Source organism: Dendrobium catenatum, unplaced genomic scaffold, assembly GCF_001605985.2.
Source record: "Dendrobium catenatum unplaced genomic scaffold, ASM160598v2 fragScaff_scaffold_620, whole genome shotgun sequence".
Lineage (NCBI taxonomy): Eukaryota > Viridiplantae > Streptophyta > Magnoliopsida > Asparagales > Orchidaceae > Dendrobium > Dendrobium catenatum.
Window position 1 is genome coordinate 556,559 of NW_021319082.1, and position 15,332 is coordinate 571,890.

The following is a 15,332-nucleotide window of genomic DNA, read 5'->3' on the forward strand; positions in this document are numbered from 1 at the left end:
AGCATAGGAAAACCAACAGCAGCAAGCCATTTAAAAGCCACGGTAATAGCAACAGAGAACTCCAAACGGCAAAGCAAAGATCAAGAAAAAAAGCCACAGGTTTCTAGCACAACCGAGGCAGCAATTAAAGGAAATAAAAGGCCACGGTTTCCACCACAGAGAAACCCCAAATGCCACCATTAAAGCACATTGAAGGCCACGGTTTCAGCAGCCAAATGAGGGAAAAATGCAGCAGCTCAAGAGGCAAAGAAGAAGAGGAAGAGACAAGTTCCACTCACCTAAAAGCTTGCACCTCATAATGAATTTAGAGCTAAACATCAGCTCATAATGAGTTACACTTCTACTAGATATTAATGAGCTTGCACCAACTAAAAATTCAACAACTAAAGCTCAAAACCGAAATCAGCCAAGGCTTCATAGAACTAGAAAACAGTCCAAAAGAAAGAACTTGTGCCACACAACTTTCTAAGATAATGTATTCAGCCTCAGTAGTAGATAGGGCTACAAAATTTTGTTCTCTATTGGACTAAGAAATTAAAGAATTTCCTACAAATTGATAAGTTCTAGAAGTACTCTTTCTATCAACCCTACAACCAACAAAGTCCAAATCTGAATATCTAATTATTTCAAATGAAGTGCTAAACTTAGGATACCAAATCCATAAGTTCTGAGTTCCCATGAGATAAAGATGAAAAGACACAAGGCAAGAAATTAAAAGAAAAACTCAACTCGTGTTGACCCCCCCTTTGTCTACATCAGAAACAAGCAGCCAAAGGGGGAAGGAACCAGCCACAGGAAGGGGAGCCAACTGGGGAAACCGAAGGGTCACAGGCAAAGGGGAAAGAACCTTTAATTTATGAGCTGAAAATAGTAGCTCAACCATAATGAGCTGGAGCCAAGCAGCTCCCCAAAACACAACAAAATCGAACAGCCAAGCCCAAACCGAGAGCCGCCAACAATCCAAAATTAGGCTTATGATTTGCCCCCCCCCCCCCTTACTTACATCACTAGGGGTGTAAAGAGACTTAAGGATCACTTGACTTGCAAACATGTTGTAAAACCCGAAAAATGTCGTTTTAGACCTCACACGCTTTTCGATGCGTCGCGACGAGATTTAAGTGAATTTTTTAAAGTTGTCAGATTTCGACGGGAATAATTTTATAAAATTCTATGCAAAATTCTAAGAAATTTGATATAAAAAACTTATATTTAATTTTGCTTAATTTAATAAATAAAAATTAGAGAAGTCTCTTAATACCCAAAGTACCCCTAATGTTTATTTAAGCATGAATGATTTAAGTGAGGGCAATATTGACATTATGAAAAACGTAGGGGAGACTAAGGGAAGGCTAAAGTATGCATTAGAATTATTATTTATCCACTTTTCTCAAAGATTTTTGGATGACAAGAATTTAGGGTTTGTGAAAAAACTTAGAAATTCATAGAGGAACTTAGGAGGAATGTTAGGGAAGGTTTTGAGTTGGAAAATTAGGGTTTTTCCCAAATGTTGATATATTTTTAAATCTCTTAACAAAGTTTATTCATAAGAGTTATAGAAATATTCTAATAGTGAGATTTTGAGATTTTTCTCAAAATAATATTTTTTCCTAATTTCTAATTATTATAAATCCGAAAATATAAATTAAATTAGGTTTTGGGTAAAGGGTTAATTTGATTAAAATAAGTAATTAGACAAAATTATGAAATTGATTTAATATACACGCTTTATGTGATTATTTGGGGAGAGGGAGAGGGAAAGAGAGAGAGTTTACTAGGGTGGTTTAGAAAGAGAATATTTTATTTTAATTGTTATGAAGATTTTGAAGGTGAAATTGATTCTTATAGGTGATAATCGTGGTGGCCTCGAAGGAAGGAGGATTAGCAAAGAGAAAATGAATTCCAAATTTCTGTAAGTATGCATGATTCTTTAATTATAGTAAAATCTTTTGTTTCTCACATGTTATATGATTTGATAGACCAATCAGGCTTCTTTACACTTATCAAATGGTTGATCATGCAAATTAAATATTATATTTATGGCCTTATATGATAGAGTTTATGTGATATATGAAATGAAATGATATGAGATGATATGAATGTTATATTTAATGCTTGTGTGTACATGCTAAATAGATGGAGCTCACCCCCTTATGGTACTAGTTGGGGACGCTGTACTCGTGCACGTTAATATGATAAAGAATATGGAAAAGAAAAATGGTAAAGGAGTACATTTATGGTACTAAACGTTGGCTCCTATGACGGTTGTATTATATACGAAATGAGAAATCTAAGTATATTGATATGAATATGGAAATGAAAATTAAAGATATGGTTTTATGATATGATATGCTTAATTGCATGTTTTTAGAAAATCATTTTATGTTATGTTTTAATGAAATTGACATCCAGCATATTATGCAGTTTGCCTTGATTACTGTAATTTAGAATTATGAATGAAAGAAAATGAAAGATATGGTTTATGATATGATATTGTTAATGCTATGTTAGTATGAAATCATTTTATGTTATGTTCATATGAAATTGACATCCAACATATTACACAGTTGCCTTATTTACTATAGTTTAGAATTGTGTTTTACTTACTGAGCTTTAGCTTAATGTTAGTTGTTAACATTTTCAGGTAAGCTTCAGTTAATCAAAGATGAGTAGAAGGGGCGTCAATGTTTATCGTAGGAGAGGAGCTCCAGAAGAAAGGTAATTATGAATTTATTGAGGTTTATATTTATGTGTTTTCAATTTGATGTTTTAGAGGCTCTTTCAAAATATTATGGAAATAGATTTAGAGATTAGATAATTTAACCTACCGTCCGACCTTTCTTTCAAATGTTAAGGTGATAGTTTTAGGAATTAGATATTTGACCTACCGTCCGACCATCCGTTCCCGCCTCGCCTACGCGAGCTCACCGGGCCGGGTCATGACAAAAGTGGTATCAGAGCAAAAGTTTAAGAATATTGATCAATATAAAAGAGCCAATTGGATGATTCTCTAGGTTAGTTAAGGTATAGGGTATGTGTTATAGACTGATAATTCTATTTCATCGGTTATATCTCAGAGCCATGGATCCTGAAAATAATACCACTTATGACACTACGGGAGAAATTAGGAGGGAGATACCAGTTGTAGTAGAGCCTTCGAGTAGTAGCATCAATGCTACTATGGAATCCTTTGCACAAAATGGAAGCTTTGACCCAAATGATAAAGAGTATTCAGACTCAGGCTGGAGGCAGTGGTCCAGTGGAAGCACTCCGATGGACAAAAAAATGAAATTATTCCAAAACATGAAGCCTCCATCATTCATAGGATGTGAACCCACAGAGGCGAAGAACTGGTTAATGAAAATAGAGAAGATATTTGAAGGAATGTTATGCCCTCAAGATGGAAGGGTTGCCTTAGTTGTCCATGCATTCAATGGGGAAGCAGAGAGATGGTGGAGAAGTCAATTACAAGAGACTTTTGGAGGAAGACCTAACAGCCAAGTGACCTGGGAGGAGTTTGTCAAGGTATTTAGAGACTGGTATGTACCAATGTCTACTAGAAGACAAATTCAATAGATTGGTACAGGACGATAGAACTATTACACAATATGAGGCTGAGTTCACAATGCTCTCAAGATATGCCTCTCATTTAATCCCCAATACTGAAGGAAAATGTCATCACTTTCTAAGTGGCTTAAAAGATATCATTAGACAGTCATTAATCCCTTTAGGCATTGAGGATTATGCTACCTTGGTTGAGAGGGCAAAAAGAATTGAGAGTGACTTGCAGAGTACTCAGAGGAAAAGGGACCAACATAAAAGAAAGAGTTCTGAAGAGGATATTCAAAGCAATCAGACTGAGGGATCAAATGGGAAGAAGCCCAAGTTTAGTTCTAGTGGAGGCAGTGGTGCAACTGTAAGTAAAGTCACTGAATCTTGTGCTAAGTGTGGCAGATTATATAAAGGTGAATGTCTGATTGGTTTCAATACTTGCTATTGGTGTCATCAGCCTGAACACATAGCAAAATATTATCCTTTTTTAGTTCAGAAGACTTCAGGAGAAATGAGATCAGATGAAGCACCTTCACAGAAGAATTATGGAAAACCCAAGATGATAGAACCATCAGTTGCAGGTTCAGTGCAAAATCAATCCAGACAGAATGTCAGACCACGAGTTTACACTTTGACTCAGAAAGAGCCCAATGAATCTGTAGACGCTGACAATGACAATTGAGATGGCTTTATAGTTTATTTTTAGTGACTTATAATATTAAATCTGATGTTTTGAAGTTTTGGATTTAGTAGTTTATCTTGTTATGTCATGTCAGATGTTTTGGGATTGATCAGATTATTTTGCTAAGATATTTCATATGTTTAGTTTATTTTGTTTCAATGCTGAAGTTTATGTTAATTGAAATGGAAGTTGTTGGTTGTTTTGCAACTAGAAGTTGTGTAAATTTCGGGGACAAAAGTTTTATTAGGAGGGAAGAATTGTAAAACCCGAAAAATATTGTTTTAAACCTCGCACGCTTTTCGATGCGTCGCGGCGAGATTTAAGTTAATTTTTCAAAGTTGTTAGATTTCAATAGGAAAAATTTTATAAAATTCTAAGAAATTTGATATATAAAACTTATATTTAATTTTGCTTAATTAAATAAATAAAATTAGATAAGTCTCTTAATACCCAAAGTACCCCTAATGTTTATTTAAGCATGAATGATTTAAGTGAGGGAAATATTGACATTATTGACATTATGAAAACCCTCTCTTAAGGGGACCGAATTCTATTCGGTCCCCATTTCTTTTCTTCCGCACGAACCGAACGAAACAAGGAGAAGGCGGACGGGTAAGCGGACGGGAGAGGAGAAACGGGTGGCTCCAGCGGCAGATTCCGGCGGTCAAGCTTGGGGAAAAACGTAGGGGAGACTAAGGGAAGGCGAAGGTATGCATTAAAATTATTATTTCTCCACTTTTCTCAAAGATTTTTGGATGAGAAGAATTTAGGGTTTGTGAAGAAACTTAGAAATTCTTAGAGGAACTCAGGAGGAATATTAGGGAAGGTTTAGGAGGTATTTTTGTGGATGAAAACGAAGTATTTTCTTTAAATATATTGAGTTGGAAAATTAGGGTTTTTCCCAAATGTTGATATTTTTGGAAATCTCTTAACAAAGTTTATTCATAAGGGTTATAGAAATATTCTAATAGTGAGATTTTGAGATTTTTCTCAAAATACAATTTTTTCCTAATTTCTAATTAATATAAATCCGAAAATATAAATTAATTTAAATTAAATTAGGTTAGGGTAAAGGGTTAATTTGATTAAAATAAGTAACTAGACAAAATTATGAAATTTTTTTAATATACATGCTTTATGTGATTATTTGTAAAGAGGGAGAGAGAGAGTTTATGGTGGTTTAGAAAGAGAAGATTTTATTTTAATTTGTTATGAAGATTTTATTTTAATCATTAAAGATATGTATGCATGAGCTATTACTTGTGTTCAAACACAAGGTGGATTGACCAAGTATTTTCCTATTTCAGTTGGGTTACATCAAGGATCAGCCTTAAGCACATATCTTTTTGCTTAAGATGACCAACCATTTGAATTTCAGTTCCTTTCATATCCAAAATTTCTACATCAATTTTTTGTAACATAAGAGTCCACCTCACCAATCTAGGATTGGTGTCTTTCTTTCTCATTGGATATTTTATTGTAAAATGATTAGTATAAATAATAACTTTTGTACCAATTAAATAAAATCTAAACTTGTCAAAAGAAAAAAAAAAACTAATTGCTAGCAATTATTTTTCAATAGTTTTATAATTATATTGTATAGAATTTAAGGTCCTACTAGCATAAAAATGACATGAAATTTCTTATCTTGCTCTAGTCCAAGAACAACACCAATAACAAAATTGTTTGCATCACACATCACTACAAAAGGTAAGGACCAATCAAGCAATAATAATTAGAGCAATATTTAAATATTATTTCAAAGTTTTAAAAGCTTCAAGATATGTAGTGTCAAAAATAAAGGAAAGTCATTCTTAATAAATGATATAAAGGTTTAGAAATTTTAGAGAAGGCCTTAATAAATCTTCCATAAAATCATGTATGTCCAAGAAAACTTTTAATTCCTTTAACAAAATTTGGTGACATGAATTTTAACAATGTCTATCTTTATTCCTTAGAAAACTTATGCCCCAAGACAATGCCTTCAGTCACCATAAATAAACATTTCTACCAATTTAGAACTAAATTTATCTTTATGGTGCCGAATGTTGGCCTTTAAAAGAGAAGCATAATACTAAGTTAAGTGTGGCAGAGATGAGGATGCTCAGGTGGATGAGTGGCTTTACCCTTAGAGATAGGATACGAAATGAGCATATACGTGAAAAGGTTGGAGTAGCTTCAGTAGAAGATAAGATTAGAGAGAGTCGCCTTAGATGGTTTGGTCACATAAAACGGTGGCCTTCCGATGACCTGGTTAGGAGAGTAGAGGTATTAGATTTGACTTATGTTAAGAAAGGTAGGGGTAGATCTAAAAAGACTTGGTTAGAAAATATTAGGAATGACCTTTCTTTATTAGATTTAAATGAGAATTTGACTTTTAATAGGACACAATGGAGAAAAAGGTTTCATGTAGCCGACCCCACGTAGTAGGATAAAGGCTTGATGTTATTGTTGTTGTTGTTTGTTATGAAGATTTTGAAGGTGAAATTGATTCTTATAGGTGATAATCGTGGTGGGCTCGAAGGAAGGAGGATTAGCAAAGAGAAAACGAATTCAAAATTTCTATAAGTATGCATGGTTCTTTAATTACAGTAATGTCTTTTGTTTCTCACATGTTATATGATTTGATAGACCAATCATGCTTCTTTATACTTATCAAATGGTTGATCATGCAAATTAAATATTATATTTTATGGTCTTATATGATATTGTTTATGTGATATATGAAATAAAATGATATGATATGAGATGATATGAATGTTATATTGAATGTTTGTGTATGCATGCAGAATAGATGAAGCCCACCCCTTATGGTACTAGTTGGGAATGTTGTACTCGTACACGTTAATATGGTAAAGGATATGAAAAAAGAAAATTGACAAAAGAGTACGTTTATGGTACTAGACGGTGGCTCCTGTGACGGTTATATTATATACGAAATAAGAAAGCTAAGTATATTGATATGAATATGGAAATGAAAATTAAGGATATTGTTTTATGATACGATATGCTTAATTGCATATTTTTAGAAAACTATTTTAAGATATATTTTAATGAAATTGACATCCAGCATATTATGTAGTTTGACTTGATTATTGTAGTTTAGAATTGTATTTTACTTACTAAGCGTTGGCTTAATGTTAGTTGTTAACATTTTTTTTCAGGTAAGTTTAAGTAAATCAAATGAGTAGAAGGGGTGGCAATATTTATCGTAAGAGATGAGCGCCTGAGAAAAGGTAATTTTATGATTATGCTTGATTATATATTTATGTGATTTCAAATTTGATGTTTTAGAGGCTCTTTCTAATGTTAAGGTGATAGTTTTAGGAATTAGATATTTGACCTACCGTCCGATCATCCGTTCCCGCCTCGCCTATGCGAGCTCACCGGGCCGGGTCGTGACATATGTAAATGTTGGAGCATGTAAGAAAGTTCCAGATAAAGTCAAAAAGAAATGTGTTGAACATTTAAAGAACTATGCCGCCTCCAAAGAAATATGAAGGAGATGATTGGGAATAACTCTTATTTTGATTCCCAACAAGTTGACTTCAGTAGAAAAACCTTTTTTTTTATTTTGATAGAGGAACTCGAGAGCTAACAGAAAATTTGGCTGTGAATATCGATGATGATGAAAATGTTAACTCTCAAGCAATTCCTCCTCTAGCTTCAACAAAAGAATACAGAAATAGAGTTTGTTCAAATATTGCAATATGTTTTTATGAGAACTGGATTACATTCAATGCAGCTAATATTCCTTCATTGATTAATATGCTTCGATCTGTTGGGAATTATGGTTGACAACAAGATCTTCCTGACATGTATGAGCTGCAAAGTTGGACATTAAATGATAAAGTTAAAACAATGACATAGATGGTTGACAAAGTGAAGTAGACAAGTATTGAGACAGGAGCTATAATAATGTCAAATGATTGGTCAAATATTAGACAAAGGATTATAAGCTTCTTTGTTAAATGCGCTTATGGAGCTTTATTTCTAAAATATATTGACGCATCAACCTTCAGAAAAGATATACAATTGCTATTTAAAATGCTTGATGAGTTTTAAGGAAATAAAAGAGATCTTAGTGTTTAAATTCTTATAGATAATGTTAGTGCCTGCAATAATATAAACAAGATATTAATGGAGAAAAGGAGGTATTTTTAGTAACCTCCATAAGTTACTCATTGCCTTGATTTAAGGCTTGAAAGTTGAGACAATTACCATAACATAAATCTGCTATGTTGAAAGAAACAATAGTGAGCAAGTTTATTTGCGATTCTTGGATGTTGAGTTTGATGAGGATTTCATTGATAAATAAACAATCCGACCAACAATTATTAGACTTGTCACAACTTGTCTGACTTTTTATAGATTTGAAGGGTTACGACAACTTTTGATGGCCATTTTTTACCTCCATAAATGCTTCAAGGTCAATTCAAGCAAGTGCGACAAAGATGGCAAAAAACTAACACAACGACGCACGAAATAGTTTTGATGTGTATGTGTGTGTATACAGTAGGTAATTTTGTGTGCAAGAGGTGAGTTGTGATGAAGGAATGAATGAAAGGGAGTGAATTATGATATCCATAAGGGTGAAGGAGATGGTTGTGACATACAGAGGCAGTTAATGTCAACAAAATGGGTTGTGATGAATAAAGAGATGGACAAAGAAGGTAAAGGAATTGTGCATGCATAAAGTGGACTATAATAGATTTTGGAGAGAGGGGGAGGATGGGGGGGTTAATGGGATAAAAGGATTGTGCATGCATGAAGTGGGTTGTGACAAACAAAATGGGTGTCAAGCAGGTACATGCCATTATGTCTTTAGTTTGGGGTGAGAGAGAGTTCTATAACATTAGCAGTCCCATTTCTTTTAATTTTTTTTTATTTTAATTAACTAACAAACAAAAGGATTGTGCATGCATGAAGTGGGTTGTGAACTGATGGAGGAAATGAACATCAAAAAATCTATTAAATTCATTTTCTCTAGCTGATGCAAAAAAACTTATGTTGAACTACTAGCACCTCCACTCCACCGTCAATCATCACCACCCCACACTACACCAAAGAAGAAGAAATGGCTGAAAGGGAAGAATTCATCTATAGAAGACGACGTGCAAATGACGTCAGGTAAAATGACTGATGAGAATGCTTAGGTCGGTTCTAGATTGATAATAGTTTTCTTTGTGATTAGTGGCTCTTCAGTTGATGAAAAGTTTATGTTAATGTTTTTTTTTTTTTTTGAATGGGATGAAATTGTAATACTGTCTGACTTTTCGTTCTCACCTCGTTAGATCGAGCATCTGGGCCGGGTCATGACAGCAGCAACAATAAATACTTTGGCCTTAAATTGGGGTATTCAAAAACATGTTATTGCAATTAGATACATTAAGAATTCCAAACTATATCATAGGAAAGGATTCATTCCCCTACAATATTTTTCTATTGGAGTTGCTCGTTTCTTTTATCGGGCATAATGATATGAATTCGATTTTATTGAATTCTAATATGCAACACCAAGCAATTCCCCTTTCTTGGATCGAGAAGAGCATTGTTGGAATTGGGTAGAAGGCCAAATGGCTCTAAATTCAAAGATTTGAACTATATTTGAGCGCAAGGGGAAATCATTTATACTAATACGCAAAAGATCATTTTCTCACACATCGGTGATACTATAAGCATTCCATCAGTTATGTATCAACATTCCGATAAAAATAGTTGTATGCATATAAAATCTTGGGTTCAACGAAACAAATACATTAAAAAGAAACAAATTCTAATAGGCAAGGCAGCTACAACTGATGTGGAATTCGCTTTAAGAAATAATGTATTAGCATCTTACATACCATGGAAAGGTTACAATTTTTAAGGCATTGTATTAATCAGAATGTTTGGTCTATAAAGATATTTATACATATTTTCAAATCTAAAAATTTGAAATTCAAAGTCATTTAGCAAGCCAATGTCTTGAAAGAATCATTAAGGAGATCCCACATTTAGAGCCTCATTTACTCCAAACTTTAGACAAAAAAAAAAAAATTTGTGATGTTTGGATCTTGGATAGAAATAGGCGATATCTTAGTAGATAATCTAACACTTTAGACAACAAGTGAATCATCATATGCCCTGAATGATAGATTATTACGAGTTATACTTTGAATTCAGACATCCACTTTAAAAGACTTCTCTAAGACTACCTATTGGGAGGAGTTAAGCTATTGAAATGACATGAATAGAGAGAAAGGGGGTTTCCAATTAAAAGCCATAAAAGATTTGTCTATATAAAAAAGCATGATATCAAAATAGATGATAAAAGCTAGAAAGCATAGGAATAAGGGTAAGATATCTCCTATTTGCAAGATGAAACGTTCATTGACATGATATTCAACCCATTAAAAGTCCCTATATGATTGAATTTGGAATATATATTTGAATGTTCGCTCAGGTTAGTGGGGGATCTACAAATAAAACATTATAGAATAGGGACCTTAAATGAGAGAGATAAGCAAGAGACCTTACACACACACACCTATGTGTTCGCACGCTTGTGTGTTTATTCTTCTATTTTAAATTAAATTATTTGGTATTTGTACATAAATAAAAGCTAGGTAAAGAGTCTACTATAGTGAAGGTTGACATGCATGTACATCGTAGGCAAACCAAACAATAATGGGTGGACAACAAATTTAGAACTTTAATTAATATTTTATACTATGAACTTTAAATATTTAATCTTTTAAAATATTATTTAGCAATTATATTTTGTGACATGAATGCATAAGACTGATAGCTTTTAGTTAAATTAAGAATTGTGGTTGTAAGCTGCTAGAGGAATTAAAAAAATAGGAGGATTAATATGTTGGGATCTAAGACCATAGATTTTAACACAAAGTCCTCCTATATCACATACCTTGGTTATGTGGGGGGGTGAGCTGCAATAGATAGTGTGAAGTTAGGTTGATGCTAGGATGGAAGATCATCAAACTCGGCATAAATGCAAAAATACAAGTTCATGTGGATGTTGTAATTTAATAAAGATTCAATCAATAGCTCACTGCACTATTAGAAAATGAGGAAGAAAGCCAAAGAGATGAGAATGAATGAGAGGAAAGGAAAAATAAACAATTTGCATTGCATATTTTTTGTTCAAAGTAAATCTTATTTATTATTTGCAATAATATGATTTTGCTTTATGCTGAAAATGTAGTTTTTTTATATTAAAACAAACTGTTATTTATGATTGTGTAGATTGGCAAAAACTTTATGGTTTAATGTAAAAATTGACTCAGTAGGTGAGTTATTTCAAAATAAATGTCGCTGCAGGTTAGTAGAAGAAATTTCTCTTGTAAATTGACCAACTAGAAAATAGTCATGGAAATTAACCCCAACTAAGTCGTTGATTAGTTGATAGCATATCTATGATAGAGTATTGTAGAATTTTGACAATAAAATTGTTAGTAATTACCAGCGATCTAATTAATCAAAAATTTGTTTTTGTCCCCTCAGCTACAAGGAATTCTCAAATAGTTGAAAGCTCTTATTTGTGGATTTCTAGACATTGGAAATCATTTTTCACGAGATGATTATCAATGAAGTTATCCGCCAAAATATGATCTACAAGTAAAAGATAGCCTATTTTGATATATTTTCTACCAAAAATACACTATTTTCCTATAGTGTCGATAATTGGATTTCATGATACTTATAAAATACACAGATTTCTTTGATGACTTCAAATGACCCTTAATAAAACATAAACCTAAACTAAATCAAATATTTCCTTTCAAATTCAAAGGAAAAAATATTACTCTTCATATATCCAATAAGATCTAAAAATACAAGGTCTATCTTGTTAAGCCGACAATCAACGAAATAAATCAATTCTCCAACATAAATGTCCTTTTAATGGAAAATTGATGTAATCTTACTCAACCTTTTATTCCATCCTCTTTTCACATATTTCCATGGTGTGTAGCTGAACAAATTTATAACTTACTAAATATGATCAATCTAAAAGTCACTAAAAATTTTGTTAAAATTATTGTCGCAAGACTTGGTCAATTTCTCAATTTTTCCCTTCTCGTTGCTAAAAGAACTTTCCTCGCAAATATGGTGTAAAAAAATTTCTCATCTCATACTTCTAGCCACCCAAAAGGCATAAAAACTAAACAACTCGATTTTAAAAAAATCATTAGACTAATAAAAATATCCTTAAATAAAATGTTTGCAAAGTTGAATTAAATATTTAACAAACATGACATCATTCTCTTTATTCTTACCCCAACTATTTGAATTCAACTTTATGGATGGTCATTTTCATTCATTCATGTTGAGGGCTACTTAGATGTTGAAAATAGACTTCACAAATCATTTGAAAAACCTCTATACATGTTAATCCTGGTCTACCCTTTCTTCCTAATTCTTTGACCCTAATTCTATCCACCAATCTAATGGCCTGTTTTTTTTATCATTCATTGTACATGGCCAAAGTACCAATGTCTATTTTCCACTAAATTGTCTTTAATAAACGATACTCCAACTATCTCTATAATATGATTTTTTTTAATCTATCCTTACTAGTTTGATCCCACATTCATCTTAACATTTTCATTTTTTACATGCTCACCTTAGCTATCAATAATATTTTTACTACTCAATGGTTAAATTCAAATAGCATAACCAGCAAAATTTCAAGTTTATAAAAATTACTATTAATCCTCCATAATATCCTCTTAATATACATGAAACATTCTTCATCATTTGATGAATAGTTCGTCCAATATATTAAATAAATGATTACTTAAAAAGCACCATCTAAAATAATAAGCTTATGCAGCACTAATAGATTTAAAGAAGAAATTACCAGCAGCTTACTTAGGCATGTTGAGTATTTAAAATCAAAGTTGTCAGATTCTATCTACAAAATAGAGCTTTACCAGAAACATGCACTATATAAAACAAAAAAATAGCAAATGTTAAGAAGGATCACAATTCATCTAGTGCCAATCAAATGCAGAACTATCAGAATCAACAAAAATCTTGCTTATCTAATGGAGAAGAATCAAGGGTAAAAAGCCATAAAATTACTCACCTGGAGAATAAATGCCTCCTCAGGGATCGGTGACAATGTTGTCACGAGATACACATCATTATATTCATTGTTAATAAATGTTCCATCATTTATTACACTGCAACACAATAAAATGTTAGGCATGCTTCAGCTTTTCAGGTTTTAATAAAAAATTAATAGATTGGCATAATCAGAAGAAATACTTTACGTATGTTGATTTCCAATTTTTCATACTCTTTGTAGAAAAAATCATGAAAAATCATCCTCTATACCCTTTTTCGTGCAATTTATTTCTAGCTTCCTCTAAATTCTTCAAGACCATAAATCTAAAAGATATTTTAAGTCTTTCATCATATAATATGAGGGAAAATTCCGCTACCTACCTTTTCTTGCTTCAGATGACATGTGTTCACCATTTTATATATCATAAGACTGCAACAATGTTTTTAAATGAGTGAAAATGCATGCACTTGATTCTGGAACTCGCCGCTGCTCCAATGCAGAGCATAGTCCACTTGCTCCACATCATTACTAAGCATCGGGAGGAAAAGCAATCATGCAGCGCTGGGTCGTCACTATGACACGCAACATGCTCATTTCACCCACTAGTTTGTCATCAAATATTCAACCAACTCATTGTTTTAATTAAACTTGTTCAATGTTGATAATTTTTTCCTTAACTGGCCTATTTGCATTTCACCTAATCAAGACCGCAGGTGATGAGGACATCAGAGATCAGCAGCTACGATCTGGAGTTTGTTTTTTTATGTGTTTTATGTACTATTTTATTTTATATTTCTGTTTTTCCCATTTTACCCCTAGGGATGGTCATGTGGTGTTGTAGTCCGAAGGACATTTTAGCCATTGTTTCTTTTCTTTTTATGAGGCCTATATATAAGCAAGTTCTCTTGTATTTTAAGTTAATGATGAATATGAATAAAAATTTCAGCTTACTTGTTCTTGATCTCTTTGTGAGTTCTTGAGAGGAGAAACCCTAGGAGAGGGCCACGCATCACCCGTCAGCCGGTGGATTATAGGACTCGCGACAATCATGCATGGCCGACCCGAATGTTGATCATGGGTTCGTAGAGGATTCTCTGGACCGGACCGACATTCTCCGATCTCCATTCTTCGATTTCAATTTGGACGTCGATGACTCCGTGGAAAGCTACATTGAACGAACCATCTTCACGTTGGCACCGTCAATTGAGGAACACCTCCCAACCGGATCGTGGATGATCGTGGGACATCAACCACTCCATCTGTCGCCGGCTACCTTCGGTGAACTCTTTCCCTCACTCTTTATTTTCCTCATTACTTTCAATTATGGAATTTAATTGATTCACTGAGATCGTGTTGTGCATTCAGGAAACTAAATGAGTTGGAGAGAAGGCTAAGGAAATTGATATTTTAGGATTTAAACTTTAGTATTCGGGTAGGAGTCGTACTAGAAATGGTGTAGGTGTTATTATAGATAAGAGTTTGAAGGATAATGTTATAAAAATTAATATGATTGGATATAGAATTATAGATTTAAAGATTGTTGTTGATGATAACATTGTTAATATTATAAGTGCTTACGTTCCTCAAGTAGGTTTGGATATGAGTTCTAAATTAAATTTTTGGAATGACTTAGAAGAATTAATACAAAAGATACCTCTTGAAGAAAGAGTTTTTATTGGAGAAGATTTAAAGGGACATGTTGGTAAAGATGTAGATGATTTTAAAAGAATTCATTATGGCTATGGATTTGGAACGACAAATGAAGGTGGAAAGACCATATTAGATTTTTGTTTAGCTTATGATTTTTCAATTGCTAATACCTTATTTAAGAAAAGGAATAAGAATCTTATCACTTATAAAAATGGATATAATACAACTCAGATTGACTATTTTCTTATTAGAAAATTAAATCGTTTAGATTGCAAAGATTGTAAAGTTATTCCAAGTGAAAATTTATGTACCCAACATCGATTATTAGTTTTAGACTTTAAGATAAAGGGGCAGAAAATAAAAAATAAAGTAAAAAAA

The 15,332-nt window shown here is 32.9% G+C and overlaps 1 protein-coding gene across 1 annotated transcript in view; it reads right to left on the reverse strand.

Annotated features, from left to right (window-relative positions):
- Positions 1 to 15,332, reverse strand: part of LOC110092112 (nudix hydrolase 3) — a 133,022-nt gene that overhangs the window by 91,725 nt on the left and 25,965 nt on the right. The window contains exon 4 of the mRNA XM_028694975.1: positions 13,323 to 13,419. Within this exon, the coding sequence (XP_028550808.1) occupies positions 13,323 to 13,419 (97 nt within the window). The remainder of the gene's footprint in view (positions 1 to 13,322; positions 13,420 to 15,332) is intronic.